The sequence below is a fragment of the Chiloscyllium punctatum genome, chromosome 38 (assembly GCF_047496795.1).
Source record: "Chiloscyllium punctatum isolate Juve2018m chromosome 38, sChiPun1.3, whole genome shotgun sequence".
NCBI classification, from domain to species: domain Eukaryota; kingdom Metazoa; phylum Chordata; class Chondrichthyes; order Orectolobiformes; family Hemiscylliidae; genus Chiloscyllium; species Chiloscyllium punctatum.
The window spans coordinates 60,483,941-60,510,400 of NC_092776.1; the positions used below are offsets into that span (position 1 = coordinate 60,483,941).

Sequence of the window (26,460 nt, forward strand, 5' to 3'; positions counted from 1 at the left end):
TTATGTGATGTCAGTCATCCATGTGACTGATAAATCTTTGTTCAATTCCTATAAAATGTACTGTCTTTGGGTGTAAGGCAGAGATTCAGGAAGAAGAGTTGCTACAAGTAGGCAGTCAGCTACTTTAGTGACGCTTTGAATCTCTCGACGGCTGTATGATAATAAAGCTACCGCTGTTAAACAGAAAATTTGTGTCATCTGGATTTGTGGAACAAAGCAGACACCAACAATCCCACACCTCAAACTGAAGCTTGAACGTTATGCAGCTCTTGTTTCTGGATATGGACTGTGCTGTACCTGAGGAGTTACAAGCCTTTCAGCATAAAGAATGCCACAGCTTTCCCATTACAGATGTACATAAATGATCAAACAGAGATGTTAAATTCATCAGAAAGAAAACAATGCTGTAGGATAGAGTATAGGAAATTGGAGTTGCAGAATGGAATAAAAACTAGCACTGTGACAACTTGAAAAATTTATTTCTAATAAAAAAACTTCTTTTGTTTTTTTTTTACAGTTTGTACATCAGCATTCCACATACATCAGGGATTGAAGTTTGTGACAAGGAGAAGGTCCATGCTCTTGACAATGCTGAGGAATTCTGGTCTTTACAAGCAGAAATCAATCTCCTATTTGTAGTGCGCGAAGCAGCTGTTTACAGAAAGTCTTGACTAAGCTGTATTTAAAGCTGCAGAATATAGGTCCTACAAACTTTATCCCCATACTTTCTGTAGGCCCTGGTTTAATCCTTTTGTGCAAATATCCAAACCCAAATGGTTTTGAAAGAAACAGCAGCATGACTTTTGCCTGAAGAAACTAAAATCTCAAGGGTTGCATTTCCTAGTCGGCATACATCATGATTACAATTACACAGCCTCTTCTCCTTCTGCTCATCTCACACTGCTGCTGCCAAAGGCATTATGCAAAGGGAAGAAAATCCACACCGTTCCCAATAGCCAGCTTTCTAAGGATTTTTGATGTTACTGGAGGTAGCATTCAATGTTAGACTTTCTCTCACAGCCCTAAATTCAAAGAAGAGGTTGCATATTGCAAATGAAAAAGCAAGTGGATTGAACAGTGCTTAGTAAGACTCCCACTTCAGCTCTGCTCTCCTGGTATTCTGACTGAAATGGTGCTTGGGTTCTTGTGGAAATTAGTAAGTTATGCTGGTAGCCCCTAACCGCATTGATTAACCTGGGTTTAGAAAGAAACCAGACTGCTGTCTAACAATTTTAATAAATTTCACCATCAGTACGTTTGATACAAAACTCAAAAAAAGTTAAGAGAAATCTCTCATTATCTGTCAGACTGGGAGACAACACCTGTGTCCTGTGGCAACCCTGGTGCTGATTTATTTAAAAACAAGGTTAAAACAGTGGTGCCAAGTTGCCTTCTAATGGTGATGGAAAGCCATGAGAATTTAAAAACATCCAGTGGAACAGTGCCAGACTGCATTCTGAATCTGATGCCTACAATCAAATGCTTGGCGTTAATTACCAACAGTAAGGCACAGTCTCGCATTCCTGGCAAACTGCATGCTGTCAACTTCCTGTTTCTCTTGAACAGCTGAGTGCAATATCTTCGAGGGTAAGAGCACAACAGGAGTGAAAACTAAACTGAATAAGTAAAAAAGCAAAAGAAGAATAAAACACAATATTTATTTGCCTATACCACTTGCCCAGTGGTTAAACATTTGAAATTAAGCTCATCATTTAGAATCCAGGCAGCATTAAGTCAAACAAAAAATAATCTGCACGTATCCAGTGTGCAAAAACTTAATCACTTTCAAAGAAGTCCCACTTTAAAAACTTAATAGCAGGACACATGTCAAATCAACAACCTTAAACAGACTAATCCTCAGTCTGCACTCCAGGAGTGACATTCTTTCAAACTATTCCCTACTGGGGAGAGCAGGAAAGAGAAACGCAACTAACACCTGAATTAGGAGATGTCTCCAGCCATCTCTCACAGCCCACATAGTTGGATTCCTGCATTCATGTCATCATTATCAAGTACTTTGAAAACTTTGTCTGTCTGTTTTTTGATTCCAGATTTCTTTTGTTCTGTAAAAAAAAAACAAATTAAATACAACATATGTCACACATTGGCAAATGGTTCATGTCAACTAGCAAAATGTCTCAGAAATAAAGCGTATAAACAGTATGTCAGAAACCCTCAAGTGCACTGCTGCAGTACTTCTGCAAATCAGCACAGCTCGTTGTGTCCCCTTGCAGGAAATTTATTTTAAAAGTAGCTCATAGATGGCCCAATGGAGGGGAACAAACAACAGAATATGCATCCATGACTTTGGCTAATGCAGCGCATAATTAGATTAGATTACATTACATTACAGTGTGGAAACAGGCCCTTCAGCCCAACAAGTCCACACCGCCCCGCCGAAGCACAACCCACCCACACCCCAACATTTACCCCTTACCTAACACTACGGGCAATTTAGCATGGCCAATTCACCTGACCTGCACATCTTTGGACTGTGGGACGAAACCGGAGCACCCGGAGGAAACCCACGCAGACATGGGGAGAACGTGCAAACTCCACACAGTCGCCCGAGGCAGGAATTGAACCCAGGTCTCTGGCGCTGTGAGGCAGCAGAGCTAACCACTGTGCCACCGTGCCGCCCACAAAAAAAAATTATGCCCAATTAGATGACAGTCATATTTGGAGTGAGGAAGTTCCACCAATACCTTTACGAACATAACTTTGTAATAATAACTTGACAACAAACCCCTGCTAGGGCTTCAGAATGAGTTCCCTGATTGGGCCAGATTAACAGCCCCAATCAGGGATCCCTGGTTGACAGATAAAAACAGGAGTGTTTCATCAATAGGTCCAGGAAGCAGGCCATGGAGGGAGTCGTTAGGGCCAACTTCCACGGTTACGTTAGGGCCCGGGTGTCCTTGGAGAAGGAGCATGCGGTGTCCACCGACACCCTGGAGTTGTGACTGGCCACTTGAGTGTTTCCTTCCCTTCTGGAGAGATTGGACCATTTCAAAAAAAGAAAAAGAAAAAAAAAAAATAAGTAGGGGATTCAAGCCCGGGTGTCCTTGGAGAAGAAGCACGCGATGTCCACCGACACCCTGGAGAGAAAAAAAATATAAAAAAGAAACAGGAGTGTTTCATCAATAGGTCCAGGAAGCAGGCCATGGAGGGAGTCGTTAGGGCCAACTTCCACGGTTACGTTAGGGCCCGGGTGTCCTTGGAGAAGGAGCACGCGGTGTCCACCAACACCCTGGAGTTGTTCAGGGAGAGGTGGGCACCGCAGGGAGTGGAGTGCATTATTTCCCCCTCCAACTCTATTTTGATTTAGTCCCTAACCTCCCCTTCACTGTTTGATCACACAGCATTTGATGTGAAGGGCAGTGCTTGTCGGGTGTTTCCTTTCTTCCTGGTGGTGGGAATTTGAATAAAGGTTCATGCACTTTTTGTCTTTCACTGTGTCTCACACCTGCACACACACACCATGGGTGCTGGGGAAAATATAAGCACTATCACAGTTAGGCGGTAGTGTGTGGGGTTAATATAAATTTTAAAAAATAAAAAAAAATAAACAGGACTGTCAGGGGTTCTGTTCACTCTGACAGCTGGGGGAAAAAAATACACAGGAGTATCCAACATCCTGACACTCAGAGAGCTGGCTCTGAGGGAGCTAGATCAGTGTGTGCGCAAGGACTCTCCTCCTTGAAGGTGTCTGAAGGTGTCCCTGGACCAGCTGCCCCCAAAAAAAACACAGAAGTGTTCACACAGCATTGCCCTTTGATGTGAAGGAGGGCAGTACTTGTCACTGGCCATTCAGGTGTTTCCTTCCTTCCTGGTGGTGGAATATAAATGAAGATTTAAGCCCTTGTTGTTTTTCACTGTGTCCGAACCTGCACACACACCACATGGGTGCTGGGGGAAAATAAGCACCACCGCTGTTAGGTGGTAGTGTGGGGAAAAAATTAAAGAAAAACAAGAGAGTCAAAGGAAAAAGAAAAAAAAAGATAAAACCAGAGGTATCAGATATCCTGGCTCTGAGGGAACAAGATCAGCGTCAAGGGTGCTCCACAAGTAAAGGGTGACTTGATGTTCAACAGAAACCAGGACACGTGTTCTATTTTGAACTTACTGCTCAGGTCACTGCGGTCCATCAAGATCTGAAGTTCACCATCACTTATCACTTGATCAGTGGATCCCTTCACCTCTCTGTGGGAACAAGTGACAAATCATGTCAGACAAGTGATGAACTAACAGCCATTTAACCAGTAGTCAAATTAAGCAGGATCAATTCCTTAATTTAAAATGGATTAACAGACTGGAAATGGTCAGCAGGTCAGGTAACACTCAAGGTCTGTAGTTGCAAATCATTAGCAGTTTGGCTCCCTCCAGTTGTTACCAGTCCAGCTACATATGTTCTGCTTTATTTCAGGATTCTGGAAAGGAGACATTATCAATATAACAAGGAGGACAAGTGTGTAATATAAGACGGAAGCCAAATTCAGGATCAACTGGAAACACGGCAGACAACTTTGAGACAGAATGGAAACCTAGGTCCCCAAAGTGTTGAGAAATGCCCAAAGGGTTAAACAATCTAATCTACTTTACCTTTCATGATCCCGAGACTTCAGCAACTCCATCAGCTCTGTAGAATCTAGACAGCTCCTGGACTGGTTCAATCCTGACTTGCCCCCTTTGAACTTATCTGAACAAGAATGGAGAAAGACCATTATGAATGAGACAACAGAGTACAAAGTTCTGAGGGTTCTGTGGGTAATACTGCCTTCCCCCACACAACAGGGTGTTGTACAATTTTTAAACTTTGTCCGCCCCAATCCAACATCGGCACCTCCAGTTATTCCCCCATAACAACCTTGGGGATCTTTTGCAAACAGATCGGAATTATCCAATTTCCATTAATTTGCAAATGGAAAATATCATTAAAATTGGTCACAGCCTGGTCAATATGGTAAATGGAAATTGTCACACTGGGTACAAGGTCCCTGGCACTGAGAGGCAGCAGTGCTAACCACTGAGCCACTATGTCGCCCTAATTTGTGCCTTCCTTGCTTTCTGGGGAAGACAGAAAGTGACCTTTAGAGAACAGAATTGCTCTACCTTAGGTTTAAGTGGGAAACCCCTAACTTTTAAGTGATCTTCTCTAGTCCTCGGCGTCCCCAAAAAGGGGGGAAGCATCCTCATAGCATCCAACCGAACAGGACTCTTTTGTTTTGATAATCTCAGTATTCTAAACGCCAATGGATATAGGCCCAACCTGTTTAATCTTTTATCACAAGACAATCCGGTTGTCCCAACAAACAACGTTATCTGAATGGCTTTCAAAGAAATTAATTTTATGTAATATTCAATAATTTGGACATGGAGCAGCCAAAATGGAAAAGATCATGACCCCAAGAAAGAGCAGGCACTGAACGCTAAATTATTAAACAAACACTAACTTTTATGTATCACCATCTTCTCGAGTCGCCTTTTTGCTGTGGCTTTCTCCACAATCTTCTCATCGATGGTATTGGCAGTTACCAGGCGATAAACTACAACCGGCTTAGTCTGACCAATCCGATGGCAACGATCCTGAGCCTGAAGATCTGCCTGAGGATTCTGGAAGGACACAAGGTGAGAGACCTCAGGTTTCACGACAGCATCTCCGTCATTCATCATCTGCCATTCAGGTAACAAATCTGAAGCAGCCACTAGCTTCCTGATGTCGCTAACACTCAAAAATGTTAATGATACTTTGGCATCAAATATAATTGCCACTGCAAACATACATTACACCAAAGTGAGTTGCCTTAAAAAAAAGATTCCAATACATGAGCATCTGATACAAGATCCAGCTAACACAATGACCTGCAAAACTGGCTACTGCCTACGAATCCACAGGGTCTTTAAAAGTGCTCATTCTTCAAGTTAAATCAGTGATTTTACTCAGCTATGAGGTCACCCTTGTAAAATGCAATTTTTAAGACTGCAAAGCCAGTACTCAACTCAAATAAGATGGACAGCTCTAAACTTACTTTAAAATATATGGCTGCATCATGAATAGGCTGGGGCTGTTTTCCCTGGAGCATCAGAGACCAAGGGGTAACCTTACAGAGGTTTATAAATACATGAGGGGCATGGACAGGACAAATGGACACGGTCATTTCCATGGGGTGGGGAAAGACCAGAACTAAAAAGGGCATAGAGTCAGATGTGCAGCATGGAAACAGATCCTTTGGTCCAACTTGTCCAAGCCAACCAGTTATCCTAACCTAATCTAGTCCCATTTGCCAGCACTTGGCCTATATCCCTATAAACTGTTCCTATTCATATATCCCTCCATATGCCCTTTAAATGCAGGGTGAGGGGAAAAGTATAATAGGGACATAAGGGGCATCTTTTTCATGCAGAGGATGGTGTGTGTATGGAATGAGCTGCCAGATGAAGTGGTGGAGGCTGGTACAATTACAGCATTTAAAAGGCATTAGGATAGATATATGAATAGGAAGGGTTTAGAGAGATATGGGCCAGATGCTGGCAAATGGGACTAGATTTATTTAGGATATCTGGTCGGCTTAGACCGAAGGGTCTGTTTCCTTGCTGTACATCTCTGAAGAGGGGATAATGCCTGGACAGTCAATCAACATTTAAAGTTTTCATTAGGAAGATACTTTCCTGCAAATTCTCATGTTGAAATACATCACTCAGTTCCAAATGTCAAACAGCACAGAGTACAGATGGAATGGGGACCTTACACCCAGATTCAAACCCCACCTACTCCACAGGCAATATAATGTCTGAACAGATTGGTGAGAAAATATAGAGTACAGATGGATTCTATGCAGTGTTATAGATCACTAATAAACTATAGGAAATTTATTCAGCATCTCAAAGCAACAGACTCGTCCACCATTAGTTCACTCCTGCACTAAGCAGAAGGTGACATTTACTAAAAACGTCCTGCCACCGAATGCTACACCATTCATTGTGCACAGTGTTAAAAATCCTGACTTCAAGTAACATTCCAAACTGCAGTTTGTTGATCAGCTACAGTAGGTTCTACCCAGTGCACAAAAAAACTCATCAACGTTCACAGGATTAACAGTAAACATCAGTTAGTAAATTTAAAGCTCTAAAGTCACAGTCAGTTACCAATACTTACCCAGTCACTGTCGTATATAATGACAGTGTCTGCTGCAGTCAGGTTAATGCCCAAACCCCCAGCTCGAGTGCTCAGTAAAAAGATGAAAACTTCAGGATCACTGTTGAAATTGTTTATCTGGGGAAAAAAGAAAAGTGGCACAGAAATAAAATACTTTCTAATGAGAATTACTGCTCTCCAACCCCATTGCCCATTCAAAATTCATGGTAGTGATATATGCAGGCTATTGTATCCAATATCACAACACAAGAGGACTAAGTAAAGAAACTCAGCAAGAGGGGAACAAACACATTTAATATCCCATTCCAGAGATAAACAGCCAAAATATTGAGAGACAGAGCAACATTCAGCCCAAACAGGACAAACAAGTCAGAGTGGAAAAGACAAGTTCAGTATCCAAACTGAATAGGGTCAGCATGCTCAAGGGTCTAAAAACAGAGAAGCATGTTTTCCTGAAGGACAAATGAACCAAATGATTTTTTTCTGCCAATTTCTTTCTCTGATATCACCAGTGAATAAATTTTTCCAAATTAATAGGTGGGATTCCTAACCGAGATACCAGTTTCCATAAATGTGCTCCTTTCTCCATCATCTGTTTCCTCACCCCATCATATCCACTCCAAGAAATAAAACACCAAACAACCATTCAGTTCCAGATTATATATCCCTGACTAATATTTTCCTCTTCAATTACATCTTCAGGAAACCATCAGCATCGGAAGCTACAAATGCCCTGTATTAATTCCTCTTAACATTGGTGCAAGTTAACCACATTTATTCATAAGCCTTTGTTCATTCAAGCTTCTTTAATTGGTTTTATTCTTTCAGTTCCATTTTCAACTCAGCTATCTATTTTAAAAGATGTTCACGTTGATAGAATGACTTCTTTAAAATGACATCCCTTGTATCTATTTCAGGTCAAGACTTGAAGGACATAACCAGTGGTATTCCACAGGGATCTGTTCTGATCTCTACTCTTTATGATTTTTATAAATGACTTGGATGAGGAAGTGGAAGGCTGGATTAGTAAGTTAGCCAATGACACAAAGATTGGAGGAGTTGTGGATAGTGTGGAGGGCTGTTGTAGGTTGTAACAACACATTGACAAGATGCAGAGTTGGGCTGAGAAGTGGCAGTTAAGAGTTCAACCTGGAAAAGGGTGAAGTGATTCATTTTGGAAGGTCCAATGTGAATGCAGATTACAGGGTTAAAGGCAGGATTCTTGGCAGTGGAGGAACAGAGGGATCTTGGGGTCCACATCCATAGATCCCTCAAAGTTGCCACACAAATTGATAGGGTTGTTAAGGTGGCGTATGGTGTGTTGGCTGTCATTAGCAGGGGTATGAGTTTATGAGCCAAGTGGTTACGCTGCAGCTCTATAAAGCCCTGGTTAGACTACACTTGGAATACAAAACAGCCTCGATTATCCGAAAGAGACGGGAGCAGAGTATTTTGTTCGGATAACTGATGGATAACGTTTTTACAAGACAATGAAATCTTGTTCAGATAATCCGAAATTTGGATAATTGTCGTTTGACTAACCTTACTTGTGCTTAGTTCTGGTCACCTCATTATGGAAAGGATGTGGAAGCTTTAGAGAGGGTGCAGAGGAGATTTACCAGGATGCTGCATGAGCTGAGAGCATGCCTGATCTGATGAAGTAAGGTTGAGACAGCTAGGGCTCTTCTCATTGGAGCGAAGGAGGAAGAGAGATGACTTATAGAGATGTATAAGATGTTGAGTGGCATAGACTTTTTCCCAGGGTGGAAATGACTATCACAAGGGGGCATAATTCTAAGGTGCCAGAAGGTAGGTTTAGGGGAGATGTCAGAGGTAGATTCTTTACATAAAATGGTGGGTACGTAGAATGCACTGCCAGCAGTGTAAGTAGAGTCAGATACATTGGGGACATTTAAGCGACTCTTGGATAGGCACATGGATGATAGTAAAACGAACGGTACATAGGTTAGTTTGATCTTAGAGCAGGATAAAAGGGCAGCACAACATCAAGGGCTGAAGGGCCTATACCGTGCTGTATTGTTATGTCCCATAACAATCAAATTTTCTCTTCTAGTAAGTGGCTGATTGGTTTAAGGGTCCTTGCACTATTATATTTTTCCATAATTGCACACGTGCCAGCCACTTATAGACAGCTTGTGTAAAAATCTTCATGGAAACTTTGGGTAGCTGGCTGGCTGCACATTTTAAAAAGGGAACAAAATTTTCATATTCCATACTGCTTAGAAATCCTAGCTAAAAATCTTAGCTAAAAAGCAGCAACAACTTTGGAGTGAAGTCTAACCTATTTTGGTGCGTACACTTTCACTAGTTTTGTTATTTCTTTTACAAACAAGAAAGCAAAAACTAAGAAATGGCAAATATTCAAGCTGCAGCCTGAGGGGAACATACATTTTCCTCACGCATTACATAAGACATGGAACCATCCAGCCGGCTGTATTTGTAGTCCCTCAAGTAGCAGTAGTCCATTAGGATGTCCAGCATGGATGTCATTTGAGAAAATATCAGCACCTGTTAAAAACAAAATCAGAACAGTCCATCAGAATAGAGCAAAGACCAAACTGTAGTAGTGCTCAGGGATGTTAAGCTTTTGAAGAGAGAATGTAGCTTGCAGCACTCAGGATAAAAGGACAGGTAAAGTGGAGATGGACTTTTACAGATGGCAGGAAACAGACAAGTCATTATAGATCGAATAGAATTTGCAGCCAAATGATAAGTGGCTTGATGTCTTATAGAATGTGTTAATATTACAGAATTGAACCCGTAGACCATCGCAACAACTTTCACATGCATTAAGTTTTACAAGATTCATATCAGATCTGCTGGAATGTCTGGTGAGCTTCAAAAGTGATGGAGAACAATCCTAAACAACCTGGTGGTGTAGTTTTTAATTCTTGTGGCAATCTGACATGGAGTTAAGAGTCTGGGTTTATCAAACCGCCCCACGTGCAGGTTACATGAGACATTAAAAATACCAGTCCTGATTTACCGAACATTATTTGAGTTTTAAGGCATTTTAATATCGACAATGTGCAGACGATATTCTGAATGGAATGTTAAGATGGGCTTTATCAGACTTCCTAAAATCAAAACTGAAGACCATAAGGTACAGAAACAGAAGTAGGACATAAAACCCATTGAATCCATCCGATGAAATCATAACTGACCTGATAATCCCCAACTCTACATTCCTGCCTGTTCCCCCATAACCGTTAACATTGCCTCAGATAAAAACGTCTTTCTCGGCCTTGAATAAACGTAAATACCCAACCTCAAACAGCCCTCGCGGCAGAGTTCCAGATTCACTACCCTCAAGAAATTCTTCCTCATCTTTGTCTTAAACGAGTGACCTTCTACTCTAAGATTATATCCTCAGGTCCGAGACACTCCACAACAGGCAAGACCCTTCCTGCAACTACCACAAGTTCAGATAAATGTGAGGTGGTGCATTTTGGGAAAGCAAATCTTAGCATGACTTATACACTTAATGGTAGGGTCCGAGGGAATGTTGCTGAACAAAGAGACCTTGGAGTGCAGGTTCATAGCTCCTCGAAAGTGGAGTCGCAGGTTGATGGGATAGTGAAGGCGGCGTTTGGTATGCTTTCCTTTATTGGTCAGAGTATTGAGTACAGGAGTTGGGAGGTCATGTTGCGGCTGTACAGGGCATTGGTTAGGCCACTGTTGGAATATTGCGTGCAATTCTGGTTTCCTTCCTAGCGGAAAGATGTTGTGAAACTTGAAAGGGTTCAGAAAAGATTTATAAGGATGTTGCCAGGATTGGAGGATTTGAGCTACTGGGAGAGGCTGAACAGGCTGGGGCTGTTTTCCCTGGAGCGTCGGAGGCTGAGGGGTGACCTTATACAGGTTTACAAAATTATGAGGGGCATGGACAGGGTAAATAGGCAAAGTCTTTTCCCTGGGGTCGGGGAGTCCAGAACTAGAGGGCATAGGTTTAGGGTGAGAGGGGAAAGATATAAAAAAGACCTCAGAAGCAACGTTTTCACACAAAGGGTGGTACGTGTATGGAATGAGCTGCCAGAGGAAGTGATGGAGGCTGGTACAATTGCAACATTTAAGAGGCATTTGGATGAGTATATGAATAGGAAGGGTTTGGAGGGATATGGACCAAAGGGTCTGTTTCCATGCTGTACATCTCTATGACTCTAATAAGGTCACCTCTCATTCTTCTAAACTCCAATAAGTTTTCTACGACTCAGTTCCCCCCCCCCCTTACCTGGGATCAACTTTGTGAACCTTCTCTGGACTGCCTCCAATGCCAGTGTATCTTTCATTAGATAAGGGGACCAAAATTGTTCATAGTATTCAAGTCTGATAAAGCTTTATCAAGAAAATTAAAGGCCATTACTCAGCTTACTTTCTCCATTACCTGAGTTTGTATTCTAGCTTAAATTAATGCAGGACACCTCCAACAATCCTCTGAGCTGCAGTTTCCACCAGCCCTCCTCCATTAAAACAACATTTGCTCCTAAACTCTGCCTGTTAAAAATGCATTATCTCACATTTCCCTACATTATAGTCCATTTGCCAGGTTTTTGCCCAGTCATCCATGTCCCTTTGCAGACCGGTCATGCTCTCCACTTGCCTTCTCATCTATTTTTGGGTCATCCATAATTGTGGCTCCTCAAATGAAGCCATTATGAGTAGAACTTAAAACCAAAAATGAAGCACTCACATTGCTGGGAGTGTACTATAGTCCCTAAAACAGTCTAATATAAATAGAACAGCAGAAATGTAGGCACATTTCAGAGAAGTGCAAAAATATTAGAGCAGTTACAGTGGGAGATTTCAACTTCCCCAACATTAACTGTGGTAGTCACTGTGTGAAAGGTTTGGAGGGAATGGAGTTGTTAAAATGCATCCAGCAGAGCTTTTCAAGCCAGTAAATAGAAGGACCTATAAGAAAGGGGGCAGTCTTGGACTTCATTTTAGATCATGAAGCTGGGCTAGTGGTTGAAGTATCAGCAGGGGATTATTTTACAGACAGTGATCTTAACCATAAGGTATGGAGTTAAATTAGGTCATTCAGCCCATCAAGTCTGCTCTTCCATTCGATCATAGTGGAATTACTTCTTAACCCCATTTGCTTCCCTCCTCCCTGTAATCTTTGAACTCCTGACTAATTAAGAACCCATTAAATATACTCAATGACTTGGCCTACATAGCAATCTGTGGCGATTAGTCCCATGGGTTCACCACCCTCCGAATAAGAAATTCCATATATCTCTAAAGAGACATCCCATCACTCGGGGACTGTGCCCTCAGGCCCTCAGTGGAAACATTCTCTCCATTTCCACTCTATCCAGGCTTAAGAAAATTCTGTAAATTTCAATGAGATCCCTCTCATCCTTCTAAACTCCAGAGTACAGACCTAAACTCCTGAACCACTCTTAATGTGACAAATCCTTTATTCCCAGGATTATTCATATGAACCTTCTCTGGACCCCTGCAGTGTCAGTACATCCTTCCTTTGAAATGGGGCCCAAAATGTTCCAAATGTGGTCTGACCATAGCCTTATACAGCCTCAACAGTACATCCTTGTATTCTAGTCCTCTTGAAATGAAAGCCAATATTGCTTTCTGTCTAAATTTATGTTAACCTCAAGAATGCTAGGGCTCCTACATCCCTTCCAGATTTTCACAGCCTGTCCCTATTTAGAAAACAGTCTACACCTCTAGTCTTCCTATCGAAGTGCATAACCTCACACTTTCCCATACTGTATTCCATTTGGCACCACTTTGCCCACTCTCCAGGTCTGTCCAAGTCTTTCCTGCAGCATCTCCACTTCCTTAATACTGCGCATCTCCCCGTCTATCTTTGTGTCATCTGCAAACAGCATAACGTGCTCTCTCTTCTTTTGTCCAAATCATTACTGTGTAAATAGTTGTGGTCCCAACACTGACCCTCGCAGAACTCCACTTAATCACTGGCTGCCAAGCTGTAAAAGACCCTTCATCTCTGCATTTTGCCAGTCAGCTAATCCTCTATCCGTGCCAGTACCTTGCTCCTAACCCCATAGGCTTTTATTCTATTTAGCAACCTCCTGTGGGGCACCTTGTCAAAGGCCTTTGGGAAATCTAAATCAATCACTTCTACTGGCTGTCCTTTATCTAAAAGCTGCACATTATCTCCTCAAAAGAATCTTAATAGCTTTGTCAGGCACAACCCCCTCCTTGACCAAGCCTTGCTGATTCAGCCCTATTTTATCAAACATTTCCAAGTATTCCACAATCAGACTAACCTGACCATAATTTCCTACTTTCTGCCTCTTTCCTTTCTTAAACTGGGAGATGACTTCAGTCAGTTTCTACTCCTCTGGTACCCTCCCTGATTCCAGTGATTCCTGAAAGCTGACCCCACCAAAGCTCCCACAATTTGCTAAGCCATCTCCTTCAGAACTCTGGGATGCAGTCCATCTGATCCTGGCTATTTACCCATCTACAGACTTTTCAGCACCTTCTCCTTAGTGATAGCCATTACTCATCTTTACCCCCTACCTCTCGAAGTTCTGATACGTTCCCAGTGTCTTCTACCATGAAGACTGATGCAAAGTACATATTCAGATCCTCTGTCATTTTCTTGTTTCCCATTACTATTTCTCCAGCCTCATTTTCTAGCAGTCTAAAATCCACTCTTGCCTCTCTCATTTTATATATCTAAAACAACATTTGCAATGTTCTTTTATATAACTAGTTAGCTTACCCCCATGTTTAATCTTTTGCCCTCTTATTTTTGTTTAGGTATCCTACACTGCCTTTTAAAGACTTCCCACTAATCTTCACCATACTTTTTCCTGACTTGCCATCTCTTGACTTGCCTTGTCAGGCACGGTTGCCTCATCCTCCCTTTATTAGGGCTGTTCTTCCTTTGGACAAATTTATGCTGTCTCCTGAATTAACCCCAGAAATTCCTGTCATTGCTGCTCCACTGTCTTCACTGCTAAGCTCCCCTTCCAATAAACTCTGGCCCACTTCTCCCTCATGTCTTTATTCAACTTTACTCAACTGTAATACTGTTACATCAGATTCCAACTTCTTCCTCTCAAAGTGCAGTATGAATTCTACCATAGAGTGGTCACTGCCCTTTAGAGTTCCTTCACCTTAAGCTCCCTAATCAAATTGCCGCATTACACATTACCAAATCCAGAATTGCCTGTTCCTTAGTTGGCTGTCAGACAAACTGCTCCATAAACCATTGTGCAGACATTCCACCAATTCTTTTCTTGAGATCTGCAACAAATCTGATTTTTCTCAGTCCACCTGCCTACTGAAGTTCCCTCAGGGATTATTGTAATAGGGCCTTTCTTACATGCCTTTTCTATCTCCTGATTTATTTTCTTCCCATATCCTGAATACTGCCAGGGGGCTTGTAGATAACTCCCATCCGGGAGTTATTTTCTTTGCGGTTCCTCAGCTCTCCCCACAGATTCCACATCTTTCAATTCAATATCACTTCTTGGCCATCAAATTTAATTTAATTTCTTGCTAGGACACGTATCCTTTAATATTTAGTTCCCAGCCTTGATCTCTTTGCAATCACGTCTATGAAACCTGCATCATACCTGCCAATTTCAATACTTTGCTACCAGCTCAGTTACCGAGTTTTGTATACTCTGCACATTTAAATACAACATCCTCGGCCCCGCATTGACTGTTCCCCCCCCTTCCCAAGGTTATCCCCTTATCGGTCTTGCCTGAAGTTAGATTCCTGACTCTTTCCATAATTGGTCCCATTACTTGTTCTGGAAACTGAAATGTCTTGTGGCCACGCTATTTATACTTTCCACTAAAGTGGAAATGGTTCAGGTGAAGGCCGTCCTGAAGGTACAGTTCCCTCCTGTCCCAATACTCATGCCAATGCTCCACGAAATGGAATCCTTCTTTCCCTCACCACTCCTCTAGCCATGCATTAGTTTCCCGATTCTTATCATCTCTTTGGCAATTTGCATTTGAAGCAGGCAATAATCCAGAGTTTACAACTTTTTGAAGTCCTCTTTATTAATTTTGTTCCTAATTCTGGATATTTCCCGAACCAGGGCTCTTCCCCTCCCTCGCCAGTAGCCTTTAAAACTGACTCGAGATGCCCTTCACCTTGACTCCTGGTACAACACACAATTTAACTCCTTTAGATTCAAGATTGTTCTGGAAAAAGACGTGGATGGGTCTGAAATCAAAGTAGTCAACTGGGGGAAGGGAGATTTTAATAAGATCAGATGTGATTTGATCAGAGTGGATTGCTAGCAGATACTTGCAGGTAAATCTCTCTCAGAACAGTAGGATGCATTCAAGAAGGAAGAGAGTGTACAGAAGCAACATATTCCAATAAAGAAAAAAAAACATCAAATCCCATAAACCCTGGAGTGAGGAATATACAGCATTGGATGGAAAGAGAAAAAGGGAGGCTTATGACAGATTCAAGGTCTCAAAGCAGCAGAATTCCCAGAGGGGCTCAGAATCTGCCAGAGGAACCTAAAAGGAAGATTGAGAGCCTAAAGTGAATACAAAAGATCACTGAGATGTAAAATAAAAGGAAATTCCAAGTTGTTTTACAGATACATTAAGGTTACAATTAAGATTTAGGAAGCACAAAATGGGGAAGGACTGATTTACATTAAGTTATAGAGTCATGGAGAGATGTACAGCATGGAATCAAATCCTCCCATTGTAACTGGCATCCACTCCAAACCCACCAGGACCTCAGAATAATGTTCTACCTTCCAAGATTTGGTTTTGCTGAACTCTGCATCACTACAGGTTCTAAATAAGTAAATTGACTGCAAGAGTTTTCTACTGGTCTTTGAGCAAATCAGCATTTCAAATAATGAGCATAGTTGAATGGAGAAGCACTACTCTATACACATAGGACAGACACATCACCTTGTGCCCTCTTCTCTGAAGTTCTGGCAGCATTCGGTCCAAAATAAGGAATTTTCCTGAGCTTTTCACCAACTGTTCATCTATCTACAAGGAACAGATTTAAGATGTCAAACAATACAATAAAGTCATATAATTTTTCACTATTTATCAAGCTTGTGGATAACTCAAGGATCAGTTGAGAGAAGCAAATTCCAGGCGGCAAGGTGGCATAGTGGTTAGCACTGCTGCCTCACAGTGTCAGAGACCCAGGTTCAATTCCCATCTCAGGTGACTGACTGTGTGGAGTTTGCACGTTCTCCCAGTGTCTGCTTGGGTTACCTCCAGGTGCTCCAGTTTCCTCCCACAGTCCAAAAATGTGCATGTTAGATCTCTTGGCCATGCTGCCCGTAGTGTTAGGTGAAGGGGTAAATGTAGGGGAATGGATCTGGGTGGGTTGTGCTTCGGCAGTTGGTGTGGACTTGTTGGGCCGAAGGGTCTGTTTCCACACTAAGTAATCTAATCACCTTAAGAATGCATAAGCAAAATTCACAGCAACTTAGGAATTCAAATATACAATCTTTAAAAAAAGTGGAAAACACAGTTAGCAAAATTAAGAAAAGTTAATCAATCAGTAGTTTTATAAACAGGTGCATAAAATACAAATGCAGTTGACGATAAACATACAGATCATTGGATGGTTGGATGGATGAGTAAAAATAACCTGCCCAATTTCCAAATCCTTACTTTGGGAGGGATTTGAAAAGGTCCTGGTGAAGGTTGACCCAGATAACACTCAGAACACCAGGGAACATGTAGGGAGTGAGTAATGTGTGGCGAGTGAGGGAGTCAAGTCAGTGAGACAAGTGAGGGGGAGATATTTGAATAGAATGGAGAAAGTTAAAAGATGATGATTTAACAGATCAGAATGTTTATTTGTTTGTAGTTATTGTTGCATGGGATGTGGGCATTGCTGGCAAGGCTAGCCTTTGTTGCCCTTCAAGCAGGCAATTTCAGAGGGCAGTTAAGAGGAATGAAATCTGCTACCTTATTTAGGCAGGTCCACATTACTATTTGGCGTGGAGTTACAAGTGGACCTGTCCAAGTAGCAGATTTCATTCCTGTAAAAGGATATTTATGAACCATATAAGCTTTTATGATAATCAATAGCTGTTTCCCAGTTACTGAGGCAAGTTTCAATTCCAGATGGATTAATTTCAATAAATTTTACCAGCTACGAAAAGGTTAAGGGATTGGAGATGGGGGTGCGGGGTTTGTTATTGTCACTACATATGAACCCACATCCCCAGAGCTGGTCCAATGACATCACCACCTGAATGGTACAGCTAAGATTAAAGGAAAAACATCTCCACTAGCCAGGCATCAATAACTAGATGATATAAATTTAAAAGTTATTGCAAAAATGGCAATAAGAGAACTATGAGAACATGGATTGTCCTACTAGAAATAATCCTTCACATTTGAAAACACGATGTTTAAAAAAATATATTTAAAGGGCTTGGATAGGGCAGAGAGGAATTGATGAGAAAACAAAAATAGGTTCACTTTTACAACCTTTTTGTTCCCCCACATAAAATAATACCCATTACTGGTAAAATTGGTAGTTAACCATTAACATCAGTTCTTAAACAAATTTTCCCCACATATTCAGGTTTGATTGGTGAATCGAAAAAAGCACTCCTTTCAAATTTGACAAGAAAACTCCAACTTTCCAATTTATTTCTAAAATTGGGTTCTGTCATGCAGCAAGTCACAGCCAGAAAGCTTGTTCACACATTCTGAACTTGGATGTGACTTGCACACATCTCTGTAGAAGAACAAATGGATTCAGATTTGTTGCTGCATGGACGATGCTCTTTTATAAAGACACTGATTTTCTTTCTTCTTTTTCCAAGCAAGATATTCTAGCAAGGGTTGCAGTATACAAGCAGCTAGCACTGCAACTGACTCCTGAAAGCAGATCTTATCAATAAAAGGGCAGACTTCAGGTAGACACTACAGCAAGTTCTGTCAAAAACAAATTGCTGGTGGAACTCATTAGGTCTGGCAACATTTATGGAGAGAAAGCAGAGCTAATATTGTGAATAAGGGTCACATCTCAAAAATGGGAGATAGTGAGGACTGCAGACGCTGGCCAATCAGAGCCGAAAAGTGTGGTGCTACAAAAGCACAGCAGGTTATGCAGCATCTGAGCAGAAGTCAATCTTGCGGGCGTAAGCCCTTCACCAGGAATGTCCATTCCTAATGGCTTATGCCCAAAATGTCAACTTTTGCTCCTCAGATGCTGCCTGATCTGCTGCACTTTTGTAGCATCACACTTTTTGACTCTCATCTTAAAGCAGTTAGAGTTACAGTTTCATCTCTACAGATGCTGCCAAACTATTGAGTTTCTCCAGCAATTTGTTTAAGATCGTCAGCACCCACACTTCTTTGTTTTATTTAAGTTCACTGCATCTTCAAGACATAAATCAAAAATTAACCAATCCATTATTAGTGACCAGAGCAACTAAAAATCTGACTTTTTAAACATTTTTCTTTTAATTTTAAATGAACATTTGCTAAGGATTTAAAAGTCTGACAGAGAGCTCCACAAAAAGCTTGAAATAAACCATCACAATTGTTAAATTAGTCCAAATTTTTCTTAAAACAAAATAAAACAAATCTATTTCAGTGATGTTCAAAGTGAAAATCAATTCTTGGGATCAGTTACCTGCCGCTAAAGTACACAGATGGAGGAAACTCAACCTTTGTGCCATAATGGTCAAATATTCTAAGTGAAAATAACCCAATGCAGAAGCAGAGGTTGGGGGCTGGGTTTCCAGTGGATACAAAATACTGAGAGTCAGTTGAGAACATGAAGGAAATCACACATTTTCACCTTAAACTCCTGGGTTTTGGGGTCCAGTGGGTATTCGATTAAATAAGGATGGTTACAACACTTTCTGAGGAGCATCAGTACATTCTGCAATTTCAGGTGAACCTCCTTATCTTGTGGGGTATACACATCCAATACAGGCCTGGTGAGAAAACAAACCGCAAATTATTTTTAGAACATCAGCTAAGAAAACTGTTCACTCTCAGCTCTGGGTCAGTGGTGACAATCAAGTCCAGCCCCAAACCAGAAACTTCAGCTCACAAAAACAGGACTGGCACGACATCACAGTACTATAAGAATACCACACCTTTCAGGTGCTACGCTAAGTTTCAGTGGTGTGTCAAAGATCACCTGGCACACATTTTCAACATCGGGGGAAGTTTCCCATTGGTCAATATTATATAACCATTGACAACAAATCTGGTCTTTCTTTTTTTCAGTATTACAGCCATGAATACACTCCAGAAAGACATCAGTGGCTAGAAAGCATGGACCTACAAAGGCTAAAGATAGAATGGCTACTTAATGCTCAAGATTCCAATACAGCAATCATTACAATTGGGTCCTGGAAGAGAGATGGTGCACCTCAAAGATTACTGCAGAACAAGGTACCACCAAATGTTTACAGTAAGCAACTCAGGGTGTTGCACACTTTATGCCATATCTTTCATGTAATATGACAATCAGCCATAGATTCAGACAGTGTATCACAAACCATCAACACTTCAGCTCAATGGTTTTTCTGATGCAAGGTCATTTAAGTGTGAAAACACATTCTCTTTGATGATACTGCCAGGCCTACTGAGTTTTTCAAGTATTTTCTACGTGTATGTCAGAATTCCAGCATCCACAGAACTTGGTTGTTTGCCACAAGCTATCATTTAGGTATTCAGGTACTGAAAAGGTGCAGATCCTGAATGATTTAGTTGTTTCTAGTGAGCAGTTATAACTGGTCATATCGTTGTTGGACAGGAGAGAGCAGAGCCAATGAGCTTAGTTCTGGTAACTTTAGTAAGTGGGCTTATTTATAGGCATAGAAGATTCTACCTCAACCACCATTTACAAACCAAACTCAAAACAGCTGAAAGACATAGCATTTTGAAACATTGGAAGATTATTGGTCTATTTTTGTGTGTTGGTATTTTGACACCAATATGAAAATGAAAGCTATAAAGGTGATACTTCCTACCATCCAGAAGTGTAGTGTCTTGACCAGCCACACCTGAACAGTGCTGGCAGCTCTCCCAAAAGTACCAGGTTGTGCTGCCTAGATTGAGCAAAGTAACTTCATGATGGGCACATCAGTCAAGCTTGGTCCTGCCCTTTTCCAAGATAAATACAAGCATCTTCCAGCAGAGGTCACTAGACAGCGAACAAGGTAGTAATTCATAGGCATTTAAATCAATAGGCAGCTGCAAATCCTCAAGGCTTCCCCCCAATCTAATTGATGTTCTTAAATAACAAAACTAAAGAAGATATATTTTTATTAAGAGCTTTTATCTCTCTGGAGGAAGCTTCAAGCCAATCTGCATCCAAAAGGTCAAAACACTAGGGGTCCTGAACGAAAGAAAACATCTGAATCACAGCAACGTGGTTAACCCTTAACTACTCCTCTAGGCGATCAGGGATAGACAATAAGCATTGTCCCAAGTAACACCACACATCTCCCATGAACAATTTAAACAAAGATAAACAAACAGATCCATTTTGGGATCCAAAACATTACTGTTAAAGAACAGGCCTCCATTAGAAGAAGACTAAAATCAGTAGAAACAAAACCAGTGATATGACAGTAAGATGTTGCGAACCACTAAATCAAGGATGCCCAAAGTAGAGGCTGGAAGCTGAGGATGCCAGCCATGAATTCTGCAATGGCTGACTCCCATTCCCCCCCTTTAGTTATAGATCTCCTCCCACTCCAAACATATACCAATGAGTCACACTATTTTCAAGCTCAGAAATAAGATAATAGAAGGAAAAGTTTGGGAGGCACTGTACTAAAATTATTTTTGAGACATGAAATAATACTTTTAAAATTGAAGCCAAGTAATTCAAATTCACAGAGGAGCTCACCAACACTACAGAATTACACAGAAACTGCTTCTGTTTCCATTTTCTGCCCCCATGCCTCCTGAAGAAAGTCTGACAGTAGATCTCATCATCCAGAACTGCCCCATAACCTCCAATCTTAGGTTCCTTCCCACCTGGCTCACCCAATCACAGCCTGTGATAGACCAGCAAGAGGATGGAAAGAACTTACTACTGGAGGAGGAATAGTGAGAGCAGAAGAAACAGTATCATGAAACTCCTCCAATCAGATTCTTAAATTCTGTCTCTCCTACGCCTTTTCTCACTCTCAAATGAAACATTAGTGCCTGCAATCATATAACATCACTTACATTATGGATGCTCCATAGCCTAAAGCAATATGTACAAGGGCAAACATGCTGAATTTTAAAGGGCTGAGAGGATAGGGACTATTTTGCTTGTTGCCCCTATAAACTTTGAGTCACGTATCTAGCAACCTATTCTGTTCATATTTGACAGCTGTGACAACATCACAGAAACTGACACATCCACAAATCAATTCATCCTACCTCCCAATGTAAATGAATCCTTTAAATAAAATCCAAGATTTGGATCATTGATTAAAAAAAATTAATCTGTTCTTTCTTGGTCATATTCTGTGGATGAATTTTCTTTGGAATCCAGTGTTCAGTAGTTTATGGGATTTCTTTCCTATAATTAAGAGCAAAATATTATCTCCTGCTGTCAGTAGGGTGGTAACTCACTGAAGTCAATGTCTTACTGTATAGACTTGCCACCTCAGTGCCACAAGGCAGTGCTTGTAACCACTTCACAGTAGCTGTCACCAGCTACTCTAATCTCAAGCCCTTTGACTAAAGTCAAACATATTGGACAACTGCATAATAGACTGAGAAATAAAGCATTATTCACACAGTACTCATCAGATCAAAATGTTACAAAATACTTTATAACAAAAAAGAATTTATCATATTGGCGACTGAATTTGCCAATGCATGCAAAAACAAGAGCCCACAGAAACCAAAAGGGATAAACAGTTCCTTTTCTGGCAGCATTCATTAAAGACTGAACACTAAGAGACACTGTCTTTCACTTCTTATCAAATTGTGCCAACAAATTCAAACCATGTTGAGTTTCAACATATCATCCAAAGGATGGTTTCCTAGACAATGCAACATTCCCTGATGACTGTCAACCCAGCTCAGGGTTGTTCAAACTGTGGGCAATAACTCCTAGTGAGATCATGGGATAAAGTTTTGGGGATGCAACATTCAAAACATTAATAGCAGCCATGTGGAAGACAGCAACCAAGTTCCTCCACAGGCATCCTCAGAAAGAACCCTAATCAGAGGAACAATTTGGGGGCAGGGCAAGGGATGGGGGCAAATGTACAATTTGAGAATTGTAACAACAGTATCCCCTGCCTATGTGAAACTTGTCAAACTCAATTGGCACAGTGCATTTCTCATCTGCAGTACAGGCAGAGTGATTTGAAAACTATTTGCAAGTCAAACCATGGAAAATGGTTTTAACAAATCTTTCACCCTCAGCAATCTAATTGCTTTGCAAACAAAGAACAAGGTAGAAAACATGATCATGAATAGGAGACTAAGTCTCAAGTATGGTTTCACAAGCTTTTGAGTTAAATTGGAGGAAAGAACAAAATGCCTCATTTGTCTACAGGATTGTCAAATGAAAGCAAGATTACAAAATACAGTAGTGAAGATGGTCTTAATTTATCATTAAAAGTTCCACCCAATACAATAACTACAGAGTTGCACTTTTGTTTCAGACATTAAAATGGGATCACATCACGAGGAAAAGAAAATTGAAACGACTGACCTAGGTTGTGTGTTGAACTCATGACTTTTGACTCAAAAGAATGTGAACAACAGAGTCCCTGAGGTTATTGTCAAGTATCAAATTGTGGTTATGCTTTGTTTAATGTTGTGATTTTGTCCTTCAGGACGAGCCACATCCCAGTCACCAACCTCTGCTCATGGGCATTCTGCTGCACTACAGCAATCATCTTCTCCAAATCATCATCATCATAATCCTCTGTATAATTCACCAGCTTCCTGCTTCGACGTTTCGGTCGACCTGTAGGGGTTAGCTGAGGTTTCTCCTGCTTGGACTGATCAGAGATGGAAGAGATGAATAAACAATTGCAGCAAACTCAAAACCTCAAAAGAGAAAAAAGAACATATAAATGAAGTGTCTTTCATATTTTTATCGTACCTCTTGTCCCAGTAATGTTGAGATGGTTTTATTGACGATGGCTGTATAGAAAGACTCTTGTTTTTTGCTTAGAGGAGCATAAACCACAACCTCCCGTTTTGGAGGAATTTCCAGAGTGACATCAGATTTCAACCTCCTCAGCAGGAATGGAGTCAGGATCTGCAACACCGATAATAACCCATTCAGAATTTGACGAACACCATGGCGCACACAGTCTAGATTTTGACTGACGGTGCCTGTCACTCAGGGTGCAGGTGAACCTCCCTGGTCAGAGCTACAGCTAGCTACAAAGTCTCATACTGATGGATCAGTCACTAAAATCTCCAGATTGGGCACTAACTCATGTCCCAGGGATGAAAATGTTTCTCAGAGTACACTGCAAGTCACACAGGAACATGTACCAAGCAAAACACTTAACTGTAACTTGGTGCTTGCTTATTTAATTCTGGATGAGTTCAGATTCAGTGCTAGATTCGAAATTACTTTTTTGCCGTTCATCTTTTCACAGGGAATTACAAATAATTTAAAAAGTCAATATGTTGAAAATGTCAGGTCTTGTTTCCCATTTACACTTCAACAACTGGCCCTGGACTGTGAACAAATTTCATTTACGCTGAGCTGCATTGCAATAAACCATTTCAGAGTCCAGAAAGGAATTAAAAAGGCTCAAGCAAGTGATTTAAAGACAAAGAACTTGGAAAGGTTAGTTTTGAGAAAGCAGGCAATGGAATGACGACAGTTCAGAATTAGCATTCTGCAGAACTTGACAAAAGTAGCTGCAAAACGTCCATCCAGCAAATGAGAATCACTGGGGGTAGGAGGAAGGGTAAACCTTCAGGGACCAGGTGGAAACCGGAGGTTATAGACAGATGAAAAGAAGCACGAGAGCTTTACAAAGATGTGGCATATGGAATATATCGTATCGAGAGATGGTGAAGACAGTGAGAAGGGAAAAACATCCTTTCCACGCTCTCAGTGGCATAGCTCAAGTTAAGAGTTTCTTTACAAAACAACTCTGCATTTATTCCAAGGCATTCTATATTATCCTACACAACAATGATAACTTTTTGTTAAATTAAACACTTTTTGCGTTTCCCTTATCAACTCCATTTTTAATACTCATTGGTATAGGCACCATGGTGGGGTAACTTATAAAACTTTGAATAGGATAGAATAGAATGCCTACAGTGTGGAAACAGGCCCTTTGGCCCAACACGTGCACACCGACCCTCTGAAAAGGAACCCACCCAGACTCATTCCTCTACTGCTATACATTTACCCTTGACTAATACACCTAACCTATATACATCCCTGAACGCTACGGGCAATTTTTTTTTAGCATGGCCATTTCACCTAACCTGCACATCTTTGGACTGTGGGAGGAAACCAGAGCACCCAGAGGAAACCCACACAGACATGGAGAGAATGTGCAAACTCCACACAGATAGTCGCCCGAGGCTGGAATTGAACCTTGGTCCCTGGCGCTGTGAGGCAACAGTGTTAACCACAGAGCCACAGTCTGCCCCCTTTGTATTTTTCATGTAAAAGTACATGTGACAATATGACTTGGTGCACTACCTGTGCTATCCCATTTCAGTTAAGCTTGTCTCAAAGTCATTGTTAATTCTGGGTTTCATGGCTTAATTTTTAAATGATTGAATTCGTTTTTGCTTAATACTAAACTGATCAGGTTTTAAACATCTTTTAATCCACAATTTCTTCCCATTCTCTTCAGTGGGGTCATGTGCACCACTGCTTGTATGTACACAAGGTAACAGGTGTGCCAACTTTAGCAAAGACAATTTTCTTCTTTTCTGTCATGGAGGTGCTCCGTTCTGAAGAAGAGTTACCAGAATCAAAATGCTAACTTTGCTTTCTCTTCAAAGATACTTCAAGACCTGCTGAGGTTTGACAGTAATTTCTGCTTTTGTTTCAGATGTCCAGTATCTGCAGTTCTTTGTTTTAATAAAACCCATTTGACTTGCTAATGGTAATCAATGATTGTAACCAAGGTTAGTTACCTTGAGACTTGCTTTCCATTCCAGATCTTTAACTGAATTTAAATTCCATTCAAATATTATGACAGGACTTGCCCATCACAGAATATGAACACAAATCTCTGGATTACTAATCCAATGAAATTACTGCAACACCATTTCTCACACGTACTAAAACATGGTGCAATTTCACTGCATTTTCCAACGAGCACCTTAACAGCTCACTCCCAATGCAGAGAAACTAAAAGAGGGAGACGGTTTTGTCAGCAAAAAATCTGGTTAAGAGCAAGGGTGGAGTTCAGGTGCAAAATATCACAAGGAGGACAGGGGAGAGGATGGAGACCCACACTACCATTTTGAAAGATTCTGGTATAAACAAAATTAATTTCCTCTGGAGACTCCTAGGATCGGGATGGGACCATTCGCCGCCGACGATTAGCCACTGCCCTTCGACCACCGAGCATAACTAAACTATATAAAATGGTCGTTATATTGGTTAAGGTAGTGTTTGTGTTGTTTCAGTAACAACTTATTTTCGTTACAAGAGAGTTTTTTTTAAGTTTGTTTTTTTTTCCCATTTACCCTCAAGTCTTCAAAATGGAAACAGAAATTATTAGTAAATGTGGAAATAAGAAGTTTTACCACAATGGTTTTATATATGTTTTTGATAAACTATCCAAGAGTGATTCAAGTATTAAGTTTTGCCGATGTGAACAAAGGGGCCGATGTAATGGACGGATCCACACCAAGAGTGGCACTGTGATAAAAACAATAAATGAACACACATTCCCCTTCTGCAGCAAGTGTCCAAGTTGCGAAAGTGAAAACAAGTTTAAAACATCATGCAGAAGAATCGCAGGAAGTACCTAGTGTTCTTATTAACGAATGTGCAGCTGATGTCCCTCAGCATCTTTACCAATGACAAGCAGCATAAAGAAAATAATTCGATGAAAAAGGAATGATATTAGTTTAGCGCCACCAAACCCTACTGATCTTCAGCATTTGGTGATTCCAATTACATACAAAGTATATAAGCCGGATAACAGAGCAGAAGAAATGAACTATCAAATGAACTAAAAAATTTAATTGTTTAATATTAATGCAACTGCCATTATATAAAGGTTTTTAAAATATATTTCCTTTTTCTGGTTAAAGTTTGTAACTCATTTTTATATAAAAACCAATAAGATGATATTTATTTAACCTCTATTATCAATATGTAGTGGTATAAATAAAAG

The 26,460-nt window shown here is 40.8% G+C and overlaps 1 protein-coding gene across 3 annotated transcripts in view; it reads right to left on the minus strand.

Moving 5' to 3' along the window:
• Positions 1-460: 460 nt before the first annotated feature.
• hells (helicase, lymphoid specific) overlaps positions 461-26,460 on the minus strand; it is a 62,415-nt gene continuing 36,415 nt past the window's right edge. For all 3 annotated transcript variants that reach the window (XM_072557977.1, XM_072557976.1, XM_072557975.1), the window contains exons 14-23: positions 23,226-23,384; positions 22,979-23,121; positions 18,945-19,083; positions 16,070-16,153; positions 9,566-9,685; positions 7,157-7,273; positions 5,454-5,613; positions 4,603-4,699; positions 4,127-4,203; positions 461-2,063 (exon numbers count right to left, since the gene is read on the minus strand). In XM_072557977.1, the coding sequence (XP_072414078.1) occupies positions 1,966-2,063; positions 4,127-4,203; positions 4,603-4,699; positions 5,454-5,613; positions 7,157-7,273; positions 9,566-9,685; positions 16,070-16,153; positions 18,945-19,083; positions 22,979-23,121; positions 23,226-23,384 (1,194 nt within the window). In that variant the 3' untranslated portion in view covers positions 461-1,965. The remainder of the gene's footprint in view (positions 2,064-4,126; positions 4,204-4,602; positions 4,700-5,453; positions 5,614-7,156; positions 7,274-9,565; positions 9,686-16,069; positions 16,154-18,944; positions 19,084-22,978; positions 23,122-23,225; positions 23,385-26,460) is intronic.